The 22,098-nt window shown below is 37.1% G+C and overlaps 1 protein-coding gene across 1 annotated transcript in view; it reads right to left on the reverse strand.

Moving 5' to 3' along the window:
• Positions 1 to 22,098, reverse strand: part of ADAMTS19 (ADAM metallopeptidase with thrombospondin type 1 motif 19) — a 143,252-nt gene that overhangs the window by 72,218 nt on the left and 48,936 nt on the right. Inside the window, exon 7 of the mRNA XM_054178660.1 lies at positions 15,845 to 15,888. Within this exon, the coding sequence (XP_054034635.1) occupies positions 15,845 to 15,888 (44 nt within the window). The remainder of the gene's footprint in view (positions 1 to 15,844; positions 15,889 to 22,098) is intronic.

Consider the following 22,098-nt stretch of genomic DNA (forward strand, 5'->3'; position numbering starts at 1 on the left):
TCTGACAAAAGTGATTGCAGTCGAAGTGGATTTTCAACAGAAAGGTTGTACGTGTGTGTCTGCTTTGAACAGTTTGAAGATTTGTTGAGAATGTTCAGTAAGAAATCAGAAAATGTGTCATACCATGTAGAATGAAATACTCATCTCTGGGTAGCGGTAACAACAACATCTCTGAACTCAAGGACAACTTCTTTCTAATGTAAAAGCTCACAACTATTTCCCTTGTCTTGTTTTTTAACTTTTAAGCAACATGTGAAAGTTTCTTACACATTTAGAGGAAAACCTTTAAAGCAACAATAGACTGTAATATAGCCAGCCAGTACAGCCAAAATACTTTTAAAATCTCTTAATAGTTTTGGTGGGTTTTTTTGTCATTTGTTTTATTTTTATTTTGGTTTGGTTTTTTTCTGTAAAGGCAAATGGAAAGGTCATCCATTAAAAAATACATCAATGGGAAAAGACAAAGAAACAAAACCACATACTGGAAAACAAAAAGAAAAAAAAATAATTTGAAAAAGGGAAGTCACAACTTCCTTTCTTCCACATCTGACTTTATTTTGCACCTGTGATCTGGATGCAGAAAAAACCATGGCTAGATTGAGAATTATGGATATTGAAGAGGTGATAATTCATTGTGTTCAGAAAAAAAAACCTGAAAAATCACAGCATATAGAGTAACATGAAATAAAGAATTTCTTTGCATCATATTTTCTCATAGCACTAATATGAAAGAAAAATGTCATTTTTCTAAACAATAAGTCAATCTTGTAAGAAACTGAATTAGTCTGATCCATTACTCTAAATTCTGCATAGCATGATTTGCATAAACAATTCTTCTAGTTGTTTGTTTTACATGGCATAGAAAATTATTAATAATCTTGAGCTACATTTAGACTTTTAACACAATAAAGACTTTCAGTCCTTAACTTACATGAGTAAATTCTAAGTGTTCAATGAAAGTTTTAGCAGCTCTGCTGTATGCAATCAAGTAAGCTGTGACTTTGAAAAACAGACACCTTTGGCAACAAAACTGAATGTGACTTTCCAAAGTGAAGTGGAAGCTTATTACGTAAAAAGCCAGGAACAGGCTTCAAGGTGGGTAAGAGCCATTTCAGAATAGCTGTCAGCAAATACACACATAAATAAATTCATCTTAAGGATAAGCTTTTCAGTGATTTATTGGACAGACCCAACAGACAGATGGTTTACTTCCAGTATGACACACCTCAGACTAGGAGTTGGTACCCATTTCCCACCATAAAAATCCATTTCTATATGTTTATAAAACTCTTGTTACTCTACAGATGAGAAGGAGAGACAGTAATAGTGAGCACAGTAGTACGCCACAGGATGTATTTTTACCAACGCAATCTTGCTTTCTGTGTTTTCCAATTTATTCTACAATTACATTTGCTTTATGGGTGGCCAATGGGACAATGTTGCTTTGCTGTCTTCCAGGCTGTATTTGCAGATTTCTCTGTCAAATAGCTTTCTCTATTTTATTTCATTGGGGAAAATGGAATAGGGAGAGTTATTTGTGTTAATTAGCCATTTCCAGTCCTCATGATATCTAAGTATATGGCAGTCCTGATATTTGGATTAGCTGTAATGAAACAGAAATGTCAATTCTCTCTTTACATGGAAAGTTTTTATTATTTGTCCACTAGTTTTTTCTATACATTACAGTAGAAAAAAAGGCCTTTAGGAAGAAGCAAACACATTTTAAAAAACATAAAAAATCATGTTAGATGAAAGTAGAGCTTAAGTTCTGCTATTCTTTGACAGAATGAAACCTAAACTAGAAGCTAAGGAAAGACTGCTATTAATGGATTACAATAACAAATGGAAAAGAAGTAAGCCAAATCATACATTTTACTCTTAGTTATTTACTTTTGTGACCAGACACACCACTACTCCAGACTGGCCCCTACTGTTGTATAAAGTGTTACAAGGTGGTATGTGTGCACATGGCATGAATGCTATGCTTATTGCTTTGACTAATTTTCTCTACATTTCTGTTTGTATATGTATATATAAATGCATACACTTTTCTTTTTTTCTGCTCTTTTGATCCTTTATCCCATCTTTCATTTTATTTATTTCCTCACTTAAAAAAAGGACTAAATTAAAAAAAAAATAAAATAAAAAAGGAAGAGGAAAAAAGGTAGGCATGACTGAGCACAGCTGTTGCTAAGAAAGCTGCTTTTACCTCAACAGACAAGGGACAGGAGGGTTTGTTGTATATAAATGCCTGTGTCAGTTCAGTGTTTTAACTGCTTGTGTAAATGCTTTTCCAGAGTTAATCAAAAGAGTATGAATGGCTTGCTGAGTACGGCAGCCCGGCATAGGTGGTTCAGACCAACAGATAGCATAAAACCTGCACAACTGACAAAATGAGCTTTGAACAGAGCAACGGGTTTTAACTGAGTTTAACTCACGTATTCCTTCCCAGCATCGTCACAGCAAGTAAAGACCAGTAGTTGGAATCGGATTTGTACTATGATTCAACTGCATGTAGCAGTGGCTATACTGTGTTGCACTGTGATTTCAGTTCAGAACTGGTCAGAGAGTATTGGATTCTGATACTCTTGAATTTTTTTGCTCCCACAGAGAATTTCTTTCAAAGATGGAAACTAAAATAATACTGACCTATACAGCATTGATACAAAGTAAGGCTTCTCTAAAATAAAATTTCTTCCTTATTGTTTTCAGGTTGAGACATGTTCTGCTCATTTCCTGGAAACTAGCCTCATGACAGAATATGTGGTAGCTTTTGAACCTCCTAGGAAGCAGATTAGGACCTCTATGATCATCTGAGATATGAAGCAGCTATCTGAGTTTAATACTGTAACAGAAAAATCTGAGAGATGTAGCATTCTTTAAAGTGGGAACTTACCTTTAAAGTGAAAAAATATTCTTCCAATGAATTTAAAAATAACTTTTCCGTGGTAAAAATAGGAAAATTATTATTAGGTCTATATATTTCCTTCTGGAGCATATTTTGAGTAATAAACTACCTGATTTTGGGTGGAAAGTATCTTAGATGATTAAGTAGTCTGGTGAGTATTAGTTCACGCAGAATTGGTGTGTATCCCTTCAAAAATCTACAAGGATTCTGGCATAGATTTACTGGAACAAGAATTTAAACCCAATTACCTTTCACAGAAAGGGAGGAAAAAGGTAATTTTCTAGTCCAGTATAAGTACTTGGTGCAAAAATTTACACAGGTTTAGCAAGTGAGGTTTCTGCTACAAAATGACTTTAAAAGGAATAGTAAGGTTCACAGAATCCAGACTGAATTAAAAGGGAGGTACCTTTGCCAAAAAGGCAAGTGAAACTTTAATTTGTCTTGAATGTCAGAGTAGTACAAGAAATTACAATTTGAATGCTTTTAAGTATTAAGAGCATTAAGAAACACAATTAAGTATTAAGCATTTAGAAACACAGATTCCCTTTTATGAAGATGACCTTTTTCTAATAATTTGTTACAGCTTTTCTATTGTATACTTTCTTACCATGTCAATTATTTAAGTTACCTTTTTAATAAACGTAAGCACACTTTTATAGAAATAGTGTGTAAAAAGGCCTGGTTGGTTTAAAAATATTTTAAATGCCTGGAGTATATTAAAAACTCCGCAATTTTATTCTAAAGGGTATTTATGAAAAGGCTCTCATCATCTAAAGTCTAGGGTCCTGGCCCAAGAAATCAAGACACACAGTACACAGAACAGCTTGTCTATGAAAATGCAGATGTAAGGGTAGGCTTCAGATGCCCAGGAGAGCTACCTACAATACAGATACTTTAGGTACTCCCCTGAATTTCATGATCAGTTTTGAGGTAGTCTCCATTTTCTAACTGGACATTTCACATAACCTCTGTAAGAGTTTACAAAAATGGGCTGACCTTAAAACTTGAGTTTATACTTCATTTTAAGATTATGAAATATTTTCTGTAATTCATCCCAAAAATCCCCCCCAAAAATAATGTATTCCTATTTTAAAGTAAATGTTATATTCTTAAAACAATGTCTTGTCTCTTACTCCACTCCTGAGAAAATCCAACTCTCCACATAACAAATACGATGATGAGAAGTTATCATTCAACGTAAGGTGATCCAATCAGTTGTTGCTACTGCTTCCACCTCTATGAAGTAAGAGTTCACTTTCAGAAGCTTTAAAATACTACAAGCCTGTAACTCTGAACACTTGGATGAAAATACATTACCAGTCTCCTCTCCCAGGCAACCACCAATGGAACAAGAGGACATAGTCTCAAGCTGTGACAGGGGAGGATTAGGCTGGATGTTAGGAAGACGCTCTTCAGAGGAAGAGTGATTGGCCATTGGAATGGGCTGCCCAGGGAGGTGGTGGAGTCACGATCATTGGAGGTGTTTAAAGTAAGACTGGATGGGGCACTTGGTGCCTTGGTTTAGTTGATTAGATTGTGTTGGGTGATAGGTTGGACTTGATGATCTTGAAGGTCTTTTCCAACCTGGTCCGGTCTACTGGTCAATTCAATTCAATTCAATTCAATTCAATTCAATTCAATTCTATTCTATTCTATTCTATTCTATTCTATTCTATTCTATTCTATTCTATATACATAGTAGAGGTAATGAATTATGTCATTCTATTCTATTCTATTCTATTCTATTCTATTCTATTCTATTCTATTCTATTCTATTCTATTCTATTCTATATGCATAGTAGAGGTAATGAATTATGTCATTCCATTGAAACAGTTAAAATACTCAACCATGTGCTGCTTATCTCCCTTCTTGCCTTCCTGACATCTGGGTTTCAATTCTGACATTCACAGAATCTGCAGCTGCAGAAGAAATCCCATTTTCTATACATTTATGCACACAGCAGTGTATTTGCATTCACCTCTTGTCTTATTACATCAAATCACTCTTTTTCTGAATATGCTTCCAAGACTTGTGCAACATCAACTCCCACTACCAACTCAATCCAGTCCTAATATATCATTCATGGTTTACAAAGAATTGAGACTTCATATCATATTAAGCTGAGTTTTCTACAGTTTAACTTCTGGTGGCTTCTTCACCTTGTCTTGACACAATCCTCTGTGGAACAAACCAATGCACAATTACTCATGAGACCATGTAATTTTTACTCTAACACACATTCTTCAGACTTGCTTTTATTTCTACAACAAAATATGAAGAAAACAACTGTCTTGCTTTCTTTTGTAATTTATTCTATTATAGTTGCACTTTGGAAATGACACTCTGTGACTGTAACATTATTTTTTCCTGACCAATAGTGCTTCAGTTATATATTTCCTTGTTTTTTGCAATCTTAGTGATTCCTGTAAAGCACTTCCCATGATTTCATGAGGCAATCAAGTGAAAAGTGGTAAGAAAATGATTATTTTACTGTTGTCAAGATCCCACTTAAAGAAAACATTTACGTGCTTTTTTCCTTTTTCTAAAGCATGGTGCAATGTGCATTCGTTTGTGTGACAAGCAGGAGCTAAGGTGTCTGAAATAGATATTAGTCTGCTTTTTTGTTGGCTGAGGTTTAGAATAATATAGTGACTCTATGGCAAAAATTTTGAAGTTTGTGACCCCTAAGTTTTTCATGTGACAAAATTACACTTATTTTCACTATGAGAGATATGTACTTTTATCCCCCCCCACACACAGAATCATTGCCTTGTTTCAGCTTGAAAAGTCCTCCAAGATCATCAAGTCCAACCACCAACCTAACACCACCACAGACATTAAACCATGTCCCATAGAGCCATGTCCATATGTTTTTTTGAAGAGCACCAGGGAAAGTGACTTCACCACCTCCCTGGGCAACATATTCCAAAGCGTGACCACTCTTTCCACCAAAAAATTTGTCCTAATATCCCATGTAAGCCTTCCCTGGCACAATTTCAGGCCATTTCCTCTTATCCTATCACTTGGTACTAAGGAGAAGAGACCAATCCCCACCTTGCTACAACCTCCTTTTGGGTAGTTGTAGAGTGCAATTATGTCTCCCCTCAGCCTCCTCATCTCCAGACTAAACAGTACCCATTCCCTTAGGTACTCCTTAGAAGACCTGTTCTCTAGGCCCTTCACCAGCTTTGTTGCCCTTCTCTGGACACACTCTAGCAACTTGATGTCCTTCTTGTATTGAGGGGACCAAAACTGCATATAGTATTCAAGGTTTGGGCTAATCAGTGATGAGTACAGGGGGACAATCCCTTTCCTACTCCTGCCAGCCACACTATTCCTGATGCAGGCCAGGATGCTGTTGGCCTTCGGGACCACCTGAGCACACTGCTGGCTCATGTTCAGATGGCTGTTAACCAACATGCCCAGGTCCTTTTCTGTTGGGCATCTTTCCAGACACTGCCCCAAGCCTATAGCATTGGAGGGAGTTGTGACACATGTGCAGGACCTGGCACTTGGCTTTATTAAACTTCATACAACTGACCTCATACAACTGGCCCATCTATCCAGATCCCTTCACAGAGTCTTCCTACCCTCATTTATCTTGAGGCTGCTTATTGCAGATACCAGTAGCATACCTTCTAGGGAAAGTGAATTAAATAATTTCTTTATACAGAAAACACTGTCTAGATGTGGAGGATTAACGTAACTAGTATCTTTCTGAAAAACAAGAACAAAATTCTCGTACTGTGTCCACTACTGGGCCCCTCACTTTAGGAAGGATGTTGACTTGCTGGAATGAGTCCAGAGAAGGGCAACGAAGTTGGTGAGGGGTTTGGAACACAAGCCCTATGAGGAAAGACTGAGGAAGCTGGGGTTGCTTAGCCTGGAGAGACTCAGGGGTGACCTTATCACTCTCTACAACTACCTGAAGGGAAGTTGTAGACAGACAGATGTTGGTCTCTTCTCCCAGGCAGCCAGTACCAGAACAAGAGGACACAGTCTCAGGCTGCACCAGGGGAGGTTTAGGTTGGATGTTAGGAAGAAGTTCTATACAGAGTGATTGCCCATCGGAATGGGCTGCCTGGGGCGGTGGTGGAGTCACTATCATTGGATGTTTTCAGAAGGAGACTTGATAGGGTGCTTGGTGCCATGGGTTAGTTGTTTAGGTGGTGTTGGATTGGTTCATGGGTTGGACGCAATGATCTTGAAGGTCTCTTCCAACCCGGTGTATTCTATTCTATTCTATTCTATTCTATTCTGAGAAGAACCTTCCATTATGCCTCTTTTCAGCTAAAATGATTTCATTTAAAATCACTACTGTTATCTACAGATATGCATCCTATATTTCATCTTCATTAGTGTAATTAAGCATGTATTGTTTCATGACGTATTAACACATACAAGGTTATGTTATCTAAGAATCAGCACTAACTGATCAGTGGACCAACTTGTATCTGCATCTGGCATGTTTCTTCAAGACTGTATCTCAAATTGCAAGCTGTTTCCAAAATTCTTTGAGTTTGTTGGGATGTGGATACAAGGTGATTGAGAACTAAATGAGACTCCTACATCTCACATGAGCAGCACTAGACCCTAACCAGTCTGTGCTTGTGTAAGATGAGCAAAGGATGACTTGACAAGAAACTCATGTTTTATTCAGTCTAAGGTACTACCATTTTCAGAACATAGAATCTTCAGCAGTTATTCAAAACAGAAACACAAAATAACTTGATCACAGAAGGGAACTATGAGAAGAATTCAAACAGAAAATCTGTCCAAAGGCATTTGAAATGAAGACTTAGCCTTTGCCCTGTCCCAGTTTCTTCCTGCTTGCATTTGTGGAGCAGTTTTCTTTGAATTTGACAACAGTTAGATGCAGTTGTGTGGATTATCTACACTTCTCTCCGCAAACAGGAAGCTCTGTTTGTGTCCTCCTCAGTTAAAGGAATCATGTGTCACTGCTCAGCTATCCCATTCTTCAAAATCCAGAGGGAAACATTCAATCGTCACATTGTCAATCAATTGCATTATGATGACTTTTCCCCCCCTTATATAGCTACAGGACACAAAAACTGATGCATTAATGACAAGAAGCTACATGGAGTTAGTTAAGCCATGTCCATTTCTGCCCTCTGCTTTGTGTTTCCTAGTACCCTTCCCTAGTCCAGACATAAACATCTCCTGCATACTATGGCAGTACTGCCCCTGTTTCACTCGTGACTTTTGAATGCAGCATGCAAAGCTGAAGTTCATGCATGAACTTCCAAAGTACATTCACAAGACAAACACAAATTATTGTGATAATTAGTATGCAATTTCCTGTTGTTTTCTTCAGCACAAAGCAAATATGTGCTGTTTAATATTACAGACTCTTTTGTCCTTACTTTGAAATTCCTTTTTCTGATGGACAAAGGAGTTTTGTGTGTGAAAGAAACTGAAGTTTCAGCCCCAAACTCAAACATGAGAACAATAAGCCACTGGAATAATTGCTCCAGAGAAGCAGTGGATTCCTCAATGTTGGGATACTTTCAAGACTCAGCTAGACAGGGTACTGATCATCTTTTGTAGACCATGGTTTTGCCAAGAAAGCTTGGACCAGATGAGCCCTGACATCACTTCCAACCTGTACTCTGCTATTCTGTGATTGTAAAGTTCTGAAACTGGATGTAAAAATGAAAATTAACATTCCTGTCTTCCTGATCACATTCAAAGGTCCTACTTTTTCCTCATAAAGATTGTTAACACATATTTAGTAAGAAAGCAGTAAGTGACTTTTGTAATATAATCTGAAAAACAAAATATAAAAAGATTTTTTTTGCTTCATTTTCAACTATTACTTCAAAGTAAAATAAAATAAAGGAAGAAATTGCCTGAAGCAGTAAGTCTTTGATCAATTGCTTACAGAAGAAAAGACTTCTTTTTTAAGTATGACAAGGGGTTACTAATGAAAAGTAAGCTCAATGATTATGAAATTGCCATCAAGAGTCTGTTCAGAGACACTTATTCTGTGTTTTGAGGGTGGGGAGGGCTTGGAAGAGGAGGGACAGACTTCACCAAGCTTCATCACAGTTAAATCAAATATGACCACTGAGAGCAGTGGCAGCACCTCTTCCCTATTTTCCCCTCCTCTGGAGAAACAGTGTAGGAGGGTCAAGTAGCCATACAAACTGGTAGATAGGCAGAAAAACTAACCCTGCCTAAAGCACTTATGTTCCAAGGTATCCTGTTTGACAACTCACAGTACCTAACTACCTTTAAAATAGCAGTATCAAGCAGCCACAGCAGATACACAAGAGGAAGCAGGCAAAGAGATTTCTTAAGTTTACTATTGCAGCACTGCTGCCCATGTTCTGTGCAACTTTTTTGGTTGCTTGTTCATTAGTAACAGGTCCTAAGCATTCAGCTATAGTATTTCCAGCATTAACCTGCATTGGACAATGACTGCCTGACCAATTCCGTATTTCTGTCCCATCTCTTAGTACATAGGGCTGAACAAAACCTTTGTCTCTGAGGACATATTTTGGAGGAAAAGACCAAATCCTTTGGCTTAAAAACCTAGAGCTTTCATGTTAGAAAAGTACATAAGTCTGTCTTTGGCATTTTGCTAAGCTGGATGGAAGACATGTTCTTTCACTTCATTTTGATTTGGGTCTTCATTGGGTAAATGTTTGTCTGAGTCCTTACTGATCTTTATTTGTACTCATACTTCTTAGATTCTTTGCCACAGAATAAAGACCTGATGGCACATGAATTTTCTTGCACTTATTTTTATCTCTGCAATACTAGCTGTTACAACAGTTAGAAATGTATAATATACTGTATTTGCACCATTCCTCTAAAGCAATCTGACAAGAACTTTTAATGGAGTTTGGTTCAGAGATTGCAAGATCAGCATTTGATTGGAAAATGCTTTCTAGCAAACAGTTTAGATGGAAGCACGTTTTTAGGAAACGATGTTCTTATAGCTGATGTTCTAAGTTAAAATGGTATTTGAAAATACAGGACCAAATAATACAGCATCATGCACTGATTATTATTTTTTTTCTTTTATGATATCATGAGATTCAAAATATTGTTGGAAAACAGCATTTAGTTCTTCCCAGGGACCACCATGAGAACATTGCACTTACACTCCTCAGTGATCAATCAAATTCTGGAAATCCTATCTTTCATGAAGTATCGGAAAAGCTCTATTTACTAATCCAGAAACATCCCATAGGAAATTTCAGCCAGGACTAAGAGTACAAGCAAATGGTATCAGCTTTAGAGATCATGCATTTGTGCAGAACAATATAGGTGTGTCAGATAGAGATACATTTTTAAAAAAAAAGCCTCACCCCACTGCAGTAAGATAGTGTTGAAAGAGTCAGCTGACATCTCTCTATTCAAGGCAAAAGCCGTCTTTGAAATTATCCATAATTCTGACATACTAGGTAAAATGGAAGTCAATGTATATATGCTGTGAATATTACTGACCTTCTTTCAGCAGAGCTGTATTTTTTAATGGAGTGCAGTAAAAGGTTACAGTAATTGAAACTGGAAATACTGCTCTTTTGTTTTCCATTTTGTTGCAATCAGTGTTACTAACACATTTTACTAACTATCACAAGTCTTTCAAAACATTGACTCTGGCCACAGTATTTGACAAAGCACATGTGCTATCTTCATGCCTTCAGACAAAGGATGAGAGAAAATATTCTGAAGAATCAGATATCTGCAGAATCAGAGATGATAAGATGAGGGATAATACAAGGATTCAGATCCTTAGTGCCTGATATTCGTAATAGCCTTCATTAAAGACTTGGGGGGAAAACACATCTACCAGCAGCAATTACAATTATTATGCACTATTGGTGCTACAGTATTACTGAAGCAACAGCTTTCAAATAGTAGAAGATGTTCTTTAAGGGTAAGTTTACTTGGACTTTTATGACTTACTGTAATATGACAGCATACCAACATTTTAGATTTTCTTAGAAGACAGATCACAGGCACTAGAAATGCAGACAATGCAATGAACATATTTGCTTCTCTTCCTTATTGTCTCACTTGGTATTTCACTGATCTTGTGCAGATCGTGCAGGCTGACAGTATTTCCAGCTGCAATAATTATGCTCATTCTTATGCCTTTTGAAAACTATTTTGAGATGATGCCGCTGTGAGAAAAGCATCTTGCTAAAGAACCTAACCATCACCTACAGCTTTGATGCAAATAGTGAATCACACGGAAGGTACAAACAAGATTTTAAAGCTAATTAAGTAATCACAGTTTCCACTAAACAGGACTGCCTGTTTGTGCTAAGATTTGTTGAGCCATTTTGCTGGCATGAGGAAAGACTGTAAAAGTAGACAGAGGGATGCTAAACTAAGGCAGTGAGCAGCGTCCAAGTGGAGCAGCCCCAGAAAGAACACAGCTTCCCTTAGAAGCAGTCATTCCTCTCAGTTCCTGCAGATTAACGAGGCTCTCAACTGATGCCAACAAAAGATGAGTATCATTTTACAATCTGTCCATGTCTGTAATATTCCACACAAAGAGTTCTCTATTATAGTGTTTCCACAGAAGGCATTAGCTATCAGCAAACAACAAATGTAATCCAAAAGAAGAATGTCTTAGAGACTCCAAATCTTAATTGCTGCAGTGGAATGGTAGACAAAGGGAAATTAAAATGTGCATACATTTGCTTCAAAAACTAGTCTTTCTGTGATTATTTGTTAGCCTGATCCTTGAGGGGAGTGAGAAAATATCTGGTGGTTTCCGTCTTTCAGTACCAAGTTTTGTGAAATAACCATTAACAAGTTGCCCTATGAATCATTTCTCCTTTCAGTTACTTAAACATGACAATACCAGAAAATGTACAGAAAAGAACCATACAGGCTGTACTAGCCTCCAGTTTACATTTCATGTTGATTTCTTTAGTATAGACTTAATTTTCTGAAAATTGACAATTTTATTATTTCTTAGATTTTTCAGAAATTTGTTGAGACATCTACATTTGTAATTTTACATGTTTACAGCATTAAAAAAACCCAACAAAACCAACACACCAAATTACCACAAATTTAAGAGCTACCTCCCTCTGATGAAACTAACAACATCTATCTGGAGGACAGAAATGCCATGATTGCAAAAAACAGCTGAAAAGAATCTTGGACAATTACAAATCTAAACCAATTTTTTTTCATTACCTAAAGAAAATGTAATTTATCTTCCACCCCCAGACAAGCCTTCTCTTTATTTTAATCGCAGTAAGTCCCTAGTGATTGTACAGTAAAATATGAGCTGAAATCTCTCTTTAAGCTACTATGTTGTGAGAATCAGTGGTGGTAGATCTTACTTCTGTGCAGGAATAGGAGGCAGAGCGTACACACAAACAGAACAGCAGGAGGAATAAATAAAAACAGAGTCCTGCAGCAAATCAACCAGAGGAAGCTCAAGAGTGGGTTTGGTTAATTTAGAGCCTAAAACAATTGCCTTGTGGTTCTTTACCCAGGACAAATTTGACAGGGGCTATGACAATTAATATTGAGGAAATCAGAGTAGCTTAGCTGAAATCAGTTGACCTGGACTGACTGATACCACATGAGAGTCTATTTTATTGTTTTACAGAAACGTGACATTAGTCAAGGAATGCTTTCATCTGAGTTACTCCAGAGTGACATTATGAAATAAAAAAGCAGACTCACAACTCCTCTGACTACAGCAGAACTTTCCAAACACTTCCAGTGATAGTATAAAACTTAGTATTTGTCTCTGAAATGCTCTGAACTTTCTGAACTTCAACACACTTTGGGAAACCAAGTAAAATACAAGAACTAATTCTATTTCTGCCCACTTATCAAAACTACCAAATATGAAGAGTTAACATGTATTGTTTCATGCTTCATCGCCAAATGGACAGAACCCTTTTTCCTGATTAAGAATGTAAAAATCTGACAAACATTCTAGAACATGTATTCTATCAATATGAAAGAAAATTCTTGTTTGTCCAGCTTAAATGCTATTGTGAACAAATATCTAGAAGATTGACATCATGTATTTTCTTCCAAAATCAAGAACAAAACTACACATTTCTGGAGTTTTAACCTGTTTCTGATTTTGGGCAAATATTTTTTTCCATGTTAAAAGCTCTTGGTTAATGTTACCTTTAAACCATTAAATCTTCATATGAATCACTCTGTTATTTTAAGAGACAATGAAAATGTACTAATTGAAAACTGCGTGATCTCTGTACTTCTATTAGAACAAGACCAAAAGCACAAAGAAATGTATTGTTTGCCATCTAAATAAATGCAAATTTTGACTGCATAACAGAATACTGGCACTTACTCCATCTGGCTTAAGTACATACTCATGTCCAGTGTGAAAACTGTGAGTCCTGGCATTTAATGAATAAACAATAAATCCAGTATTTGTCTGTTTAGTATCCATCACTGGGAAGAACTATGATCCAATGTGACAACCCCTTCCAATACTGAAGTTTGTCCTGTAAATGTTTGTTTCTCATGACTTTAATTTCTGTATTGTGTAATATGCTACAAAGATCACCTTGACAGCCTTATGTACATGTACAGTTATGTTTGCCTTTCACAGAGAACTGCCTTATTTCAGCCTTTATCATAGACAAAAGTTGGCATTGCTGTGTTATTTGTTTGGTTTTTTTAGAGGCCAGAAGGACGAGCAAGTTCTACACAGCTGGGAGTTGTATAGTTCATAATACATTACCATTTCTCATCTACTTTCTTCAGCAAATTCTGTTAATTTCCAGTATGTTAAACATTCCTGCAATGTACTGTCTCATTTTGCCTACAATAATGTTGCATAAAGACCTATAGTAAGATCAGAGTGCTCTCCTTTACCTTTCAATGACTTAATGATCGAATCTAAGACTTAAAATCACAATTTTGTTTCACTAGGGAAATAAAAAGTAAACAAAATATGTCAAAATGTAACTCCCACCTACCTCTATGTGCTTTCAATACTCTACATATAAACCTTCAATCCTAAAAATATTAATGTAATACATCCATTTCAGCAAGATGCTTACAAATTTTTCTTCAAGAGAAATGTGCAAAGTGCTTCCCAGTTTTTTAACATATTTCCTTAGATCAGCTCATGGATGACAGTGGACAAGAGCTTCAGAACAACTTTATCTTAAAAGTGAGAACAGATTTAATATAAATGAGCACGGATTAAATGATACATTGAATTTATGGAAAGGCACTATATTCACCTGGAAAACTAATGATTAAATTTATATAATAGCTGACAGAAACATAGGAAAAGAATGACCTTTTGTTGCACAACTGCAGCTATGTGGAAAGAAAAGCTATGTTTCAATCCTTGAAGAAAATTCTAAACGAAAATGTGCAGAGACCAGGAAAGTCCATAATAGTCATTCCACAAAATGCCAAACTAGATAGCCAAGTTATCTTCATTTTTCTTATACCACACCAAGACTGTAAACTGTTTACTTCTACTTATGATCAACACACTGCTTCATTTTCAAGTTTAACCTAAGCTCCTTCATCATAGAAATGTTAATGACTGATACTTTACTCAGTTCAATCTTATTTCATTTACGATTCCACACACAAAATCGGAGACTATCATTCTATTACCTCCAAGACTCAAATGAAGAGGAAATATTTTTCAAGGAAAAACCTGGAATACACTCACTTCATTTGGGAAACCCAGATACCAGCCTATTCTGATTTAGTTACACTGAAAGTACACCAGATTTGATGTTCAGCTTACACCTGCACAAGAAGCTGAAGACTTCTTGTCGCATTACTTCCTCTTTAGCTCTAAGCAAACATCTTTCCACTTACAAGACAAAAAGAAACATCTCTGAGCACCAAGCACTCATACAAAATTCACCAAAGACCAAGATACTGATAAGTGGAAGAATACTATGAATTCTTAGCCAGTAACTGTTGTAAGAGAAATTCCATTTTTCATTTGGGAGTATGGATATCCACCCCGTGGCCATGCTTACATAGACTTCAGATGACACAGCAGCAGAAAAGACTAGCAAATAGTGAAGTAAGACAGTTGACTCAAGAATTCTCAAGCCTTTGTGATTGAAATTAAACTATAAAACTATCTACTTCTCCTCTACCTAAGAGGAAATAGAAGAACAGCAATGCTTAACTGTCCATTACTATCATCCTAATGTGACTGAAATAATTTAGGTTCTGTATTTACATATGGAACTCTTAAAGACTTCTAATAGCCAAATAAAATTCTAGGGTACAAACATGCCATGACATCCTTCATCCTTCATTTAGTGTCAGGGTATGTTTTTATCCAGAACTGTGACTGAATTGAACAGTTGTTCCCTCTTCCTATCTTTTCCACCAGACCTTTTCACTGAGAAACCATCTTCCCCAAATGGTGTCAGCTAAATTAATGACTCTTGACAGAAAAACTCAGTGCAGCTAGCACTCACTTTAATTGAGGATGTCAGAAGATGCTTAGCATAACAGTTCACATCCTGTATTCTTCTTTCATAAACACTGTATCACTCTACTATATTACATTATATTCTTCTGAAAACTTCTTTAAAACATCATAGACATATTCCCACCAAAGATAAATCCACTGCATAGGAAAAGAATCATAAATACATATGTTTAGCTTCATATTCTGAATTAAGAATATTCTGAATTAAGAATAAATTCGCATTAAATTGCCAGTGAGATTAAAAGAAAAATAATTGAAAGTTTGCTCTATGTATGACATGGAAGTATTGTGATGAAATATATTATTTTGCTAGAAACATGAACAAATCTAACAAAGTATTATCAGCATCTAAGATGCATTTTGGCTACTTAGAGCTATCCATCACCAATGCTGTTGTCACCATTTAGCTTCACATCACTATTTACTTATTTTACGAAGCAGTTTATAAAGTCTCTTATGTTTATTTACTTACCAACAGTATCACATGGCTCATCTTTATGTACACAGAAATCCTTCCTAGATTTGGGGGGGAAAAGAAACATGTTAAGCAAGCCAAGCTGTCAGACTGGTAATGACTATGTGACCTATTTACAAATATTTTTTATGGCTCAATGAATAAATACAGAATACCACTATCTCAACAAAGAGCATGAGGACGCAAAGGTTACCCAGAACACTTAAAACTTCAGTCTCAGAGTAGATCAGTCAGGTGGCAAAACATGGACCACAAATTAAAATGGCATTGTGCCTAATTTCTGTAAGTATCTTGAAATGTTACAAGTCTAAAGTTACTCTTTCTTTCACATGAAAAGAAATATCTTCAGTGTTTAGTATCAGGTCCAAATGCAGCACTGTAATTCAGCATTCACATCAGAATCAGAAAGTTTTTGTGCTAAGAAGTCAGTGGTTTAAATGACTAATAGGAACACATTCTAGTGTAAAAGGAACGTATTCTGCATTTCTGTTAGGTCTTCCCAATCTCACAGAGGCTAACTCAACGGAGGAAGAGAATGCTATCTCTGACTCTTAGTCCAGACATAGCTCTCTAAATAAGACTTCTCCATTGCATTAAGTGGAATAAATATTGGATCTCTGTCTTTTAAACAGCTTCTGCATGAGATTCATTTTAATTTCACACCTATTTTATGTGTTCTCAGAGCCATGTAACAAGTTAACAAAAAAGAAAAGAAAAAAAAAAACAAAAAACCCAAACAAACAAAAAAATCCCCACCCAACAAAACCCCACCAACTGGGAAGCGGGGGAGGGAACCAACAGAAAGACACAAGAAGACTCCCCGACCCGGTACAGCTTCTAAGCAAAACACAGACTAATTAACTGAACTTCATTATCACATACCCAAACAAATAAGTTTATGTTCTTTAGCTGTAATCATGCCCATGTTTAGAGAGCAGCCACGTGGGCCAGAGATTTCAACTTTGCATTCCAATGATGAAGCTACATAGATATACACATATACTGGTAATTATAAAAACATGCACATACAGAAACACTAATTTTCCAGAACAAAATGAAGGAACTGTTTGGTACTTTTGATGAGAGAGTAGACTTGTGATACTTATCACTTTAAAACATGTAACTACTGCATGAGCTGTTTGCTTGTTTGTTTGTTTGTTTCCCACAGAGTGACAGACCCAAAATCAATCTCTCTAAAAGGCTGGCAAATTTTTGACACTTGTTAAACACCATACAGACAGAGTTGTGGAACTATATACCTTTTGATTCTCCAGACACCACTGACAGATAATTGCAGAGTAGAAAAGCAAAACAGCAGTGCTGGAAGCAAATCTTGTGAATAAACTGATACAGAAATTCTGGAAATCCAGTTAGAAGAGCCTTGGAAATTGATCCAAAGGTGGCAAGAAAGAAACACTAATCAGATACAGAAGAAAATGCATTTTATTTTTTCAAACCTGCAACAAATTGCACTAATGCACTGGGTTGCAATACAATTCTTTGTTTTGTGCTATGTGACACAAGGGACTTATTTTCTTGTTAAACAGCATGACAGAACTATTAGAAATATGGGACTTGTGGTGAGGCAAAAGAACATGCGTAAGGACAATCTAAGGACATAGATTGTCTTTCACACACACTCATACAACTGCCATATATTAACAGATGTAATAAGAAGTGGAAAAAAAAAAGAGAGCATATCTTCAAATGTATAAGAATACCATCTGACATCTTAAAACTGCCAATTTCCAAGAGGATTCTGCTTATGTAATAGCTTTGTTCTCAAAACCTTAAGGAGATGGTTTTGTTTCATTTTTCCTTCTTGGCTGAGTGACTACAGTTATGCTATCCATCCAGGGTTTCATTATCAGACTTGAGGGAAATGGTACTGCTATGATTTGGCAAGAGGGAAGTACAATAAACCACGCTTATTTCCAGATTTACATTGAAAGAATGTAATACCTCCTTTCATTTCCAAGAATATGAATGCATTACTAGGCTCCTTAGTAAAGAATCAGAGCCCTAACTAGACCTACCAATGACTCTCACGGAAATAATTTTCTACTTCCCATAAGCTAACTTAAAAATTCCAGCATATTATAACTATGTTCCTCTATGTGTATGTAACACATATATACATATATTATACAGATACACCCTTCTATGCTTTATATATATGAAATTAGCATACTGAAACTACACAGAACAAGAGAGACTTCAGACTCTTCTGATTATAAAACAGAACAATAAAGCACACTTCAAAATCTTCAGAAAAGCCACTGAGATTATTTGCCTTTGTCTGTTTCCTCCCTTCTCTTAGCAGAACAGGGCAAAGATAGTAGCATTACCATTAACACAAAGAACTTTCATGGTGTAAGTTAGTAACTGAGTCTAACAACAAAAGAAACTGGTTAAAGCACACTAAAGTCCCCTTCTATCCACTCCACAGCACACAACTTAGTATTTGGATAAACACACATTAGTCTAAACAGTTGCTTTGCTTGCACATGAAAGGGAGAACTGGTCCTTATTCTAGTAAGAGAAAAGACATGCTTTCATGAGATGCTGGACTAATTTATGTGATTGAACAGGTTGGCTAACCCTAGAAAAGATTTCTAAGGAAGAATGAGTAATTACTCATCCATTGTTTGTATTTAGTTAGCACACTTTTAATCAAATACATATAGCATTATGAAGGGCCTTCACAGCAAAACTATCCTATTTCTAAACAGAAATCACTACATTCTGTTTGTTAAGAACACCTGATGTGTAGATGGCATGTACAACAGAAAGACACCAGGAAGAGCAGAGGAAGGCTAAAGGAAACTTTTTTTGTGTGACTACTTTCCAGCAATTTGTCATTTTAGATAAACTTTAGACCGGTTTTAGGCATACTTACCAAAAGACATATTTCTTGCCCAAGCCAGTTTATAATTTTCTTCCATACACTAGACCGGAGAAAAGAAGAAATGGAAGAGGACAGACAGTGGCTTTTACCAGCCTGGTTTTCACTCTACTTTCCATTTCTTAATTTCTCTAATGTTTGTAATTTTGGAGACAGTGTAGGATTGAAACTGCATTCTCAATCCTGCTGTTCTCATTGAGCATAGGACTTAGAGCTTTTTAAGACAAATTTGATGTTTACTGCCAGAGCAACAGGTTTTCTCAAATCACAAGCTTTTGTAAAAAATAGTTGCAATTAATGGCTGTGATGGCAAATAACATTATCATCACATTGCAAATGCCTTAGCTTGCATTTTGCTAACTGAATAATGAAAATATTGCAGATTCCCACATATAAGCTATGTGTGACTAGTAAATGCACTTTAAAACCCCCCAAATTAAACAAAACTTGACTTTGAAGTTAATGAACCACAGAAAATCAAACATTCACTACTCAGTTTGGAATTTAAACAATTATGCACAGGAAAAGCAGCATCATGCATACTGTTTAAGTCCCTACCATGCCTGAAATAGGGGCAATACATGAACTTAAGCACCATCAAAGAGCAACAGTGGATGTCTGCCTTATTTTCAGTTACCCCATCAGGTAGCCTATGCAGATAGCAACTGGTAATATCATCTCAGTGGCCACCCACATCAAGGCTTATTTCTACAGAATCTGTAAATTTAAACATAAGGAGGATGTTGATGTGCAGTAGTATATTTCTTCCTCAAAGTAAAGAACTTCCTGATATGTATATTATTAAACTACTACTACAAACATGTATCTGAATCAGACAGTTTTATCAAGAGTCCTTAAAACAATTTCTGTTTTCATTGTCCATTCCTCTTATACTCTCCCTCCCTGGGCACCTTTTTTAACTTTCAAACTTTTTCTTTCTGTCTTTGTTTTATTTTTACGGCACTGTTATTTTAAACAGGACACCTGAAGGACAGCCAAGGGTTCAGGTCCAGCCAACATAGATTTAGGAAGGGCAGGTCCTGCCTCTCCAACCTGATCAGTGCTGGGCCGCATCCTCTTTAATATCTTCATTGATGATCTGGATGAGGGGATTGAGACAGTCATCAGCAAATTTGCAGATGACACCAAGTTGGGAGCAGATGTTGATCAGTTAGAGGGTGGAAGGGCTCTGCAGAGGGACCTCAACCAACTGGACAAATGGGCGGGGTCCAATGGGATGGCATTCAACAAGTCCAAGTGCTGGGTGCTGCACTTTGGCCACAGCAACCCCATGCAGAGCTACAGGCAGGGGTCAGAGTGCTGGAGACCAGAAAAGGACCTGGGGGTGCTGATTGACAGCCGCCTAAACATGAGCCAGCAGTGTGCCCAGGTGGCCAAGAAGGCCAGTGGCATCCTGGCCTGTATTAGGAATAGTGTGGCCAGCAGGAGCAGGGAAGTCATTGTGCCCCTGTACTCTGCATTGGTTAGGCCACACTTTGAGTACTGTGTCCAGTTCTGGGCCCCTCAGTTTAGGAAGGACATCGAGACACTTGAACATGTCCAGAGAAGGGCAACAAGGCTGGGGAGAGCTCTTGAGCACAGCCCTGTGAGGAGAGGCTGAGGGAGCTGGGGTTGTTTAGCCTGGAGAAGAGCAGGCTCAGGGGAGACCTTATTGCTCTCTACAACTACCTGAAAGATGGTTGTAGCCAGGAAGGGGTTGGTCTCTTCTCTCGAGCAACCAGCACCAGAACAAGAGGACACAGTCTCAAGCTGCACCAGGGGAAGTTTAGGCTCAAAGTGAGGAGAAAGTTCTTCACTGAGCGAGTTGTTCATCATTGGAATGGGCTGCCCAGGGAGATGGTAGAGTCACCGTCCCTGGAGGTGTTCAAGAGGGGATTGGACGTGGCACTTGGTGCCATGGTCTAGACATGAGGTCTGTGGTGACAGGTTGGACTCAATGATCTTTCAGGTCTCTTCCAACCTTGGTGATACTGTGATACTGTGATACCTTACTTCATTAGAATAAGCCAATTTAATGGGAAACTAAACAAAAAACTCAGACTGAAACAGGGCTACAGCACAGTGAAATGAACAAACTGGTATCAGATTCATATACCTCATTAAAGTTGACTTGTGCTGCAGAGAAAGACTGAGGGACAACCCAGTTTTATTTTCCACTTTACCTACGTCTTGTAAAGTACCTTTTTCATGGTACTCTCTGCCACTGTTGAAAAACAGTTTCTGTTACAAGCACATTCTGCTCTTTGTAGTTAAGCATTAAAAATGAGCTCTGCAGAATACTCAGTACTTCATTTATAACTCTTCAGGTTAACTGACACAACTGGCATGTGAAAGCACAGGATAGGTTTTTCAAAGCACTCTTGTTATTCTATTATCATGTGAGACAAAAAAGGAAGTGTTGGTGGAGTTTTAAGAAGCGGACACTGAATGTGTTAGATAACCAAAACTTTTTATTTCTGCTTGAAAACTACCAAGCAGCTGGTGCTCATCTGGCTAAACAAAATTATTTCTCTCAATGCAGCAGGTCTGCCATTCAAAGATTAGGAAGTTGCGACAAAGGGCATTGTTCTGTGTTTGCAAAATGGAATGAGACTCTGAATTAACAAAATACACAAGTGGAGCCATACGAAAGGTTAGCTATACCATAAACCTGATGATATGCAGAGGGGGCCTAAAATAGCAAAATATTCCCACAATCAGTGAAACACAGTGGCTTGATTTATTAGCAGCTAGAGGAGCTCTGAGATGGGAGGCAGTACAGTCCAGAGAATACCACTGGAAAAAAAAAAAAGTCAGAAGAACAGATCTTTAATTTCTAGCTCCAGCACTGACTTACTATCTGACATCCAACCAATCACTTCCTGCTCTCTACTTCAGTTTTCTTAACACTGATTAGAGATTTACTCCAAAAAACACACAAACTGGAATGTCATTATTACTAAGCACATCAGAAAAGCATGCCCTAGCACATGATAAGACCTTCCAAAAGCTTTTTTATCATTTAGAAATACTGCATAAAATTAAAAAAAGTTCTGTGGCCAAACCACTGCCTCTTAACTGCTTAGCTAATACTTCACTTGCATCAGTTCAGAGCACTTCTGCCTCTTCCCACAGGTGTGGTACGTCTTGGCTCAAGTTCACTCTTTCCTATTATGCATATCTTTCCTTCTCCACCTAGTCTCTTCCGCCATCAATACACTCACTGCTATTAAAATCAGGTTTGGCTCTTACTCAGAAAAAAATCTCTCCAGTCTATCACCCCAGGTATGTTTTCTGATAAGCTAATGGAATTTTTTTACAGAGAACATTATTTCTCATGTCTTCA

The sequence above is a fragment of the Dryobates pubescens genome, chromosome Z (assembly GCF_014839835.1).
Source record: "Dryobates pubescens isolate bDryPub1 chromosome Z, bDryPub1.pri, whole genome shotgun sequence".
Classification (NCBI taxonomy): Eukaryota; Metazoa; Chordata; class Aves; order Piciformes; family Picidae; genus Dryobates; species Dryobates pubescens.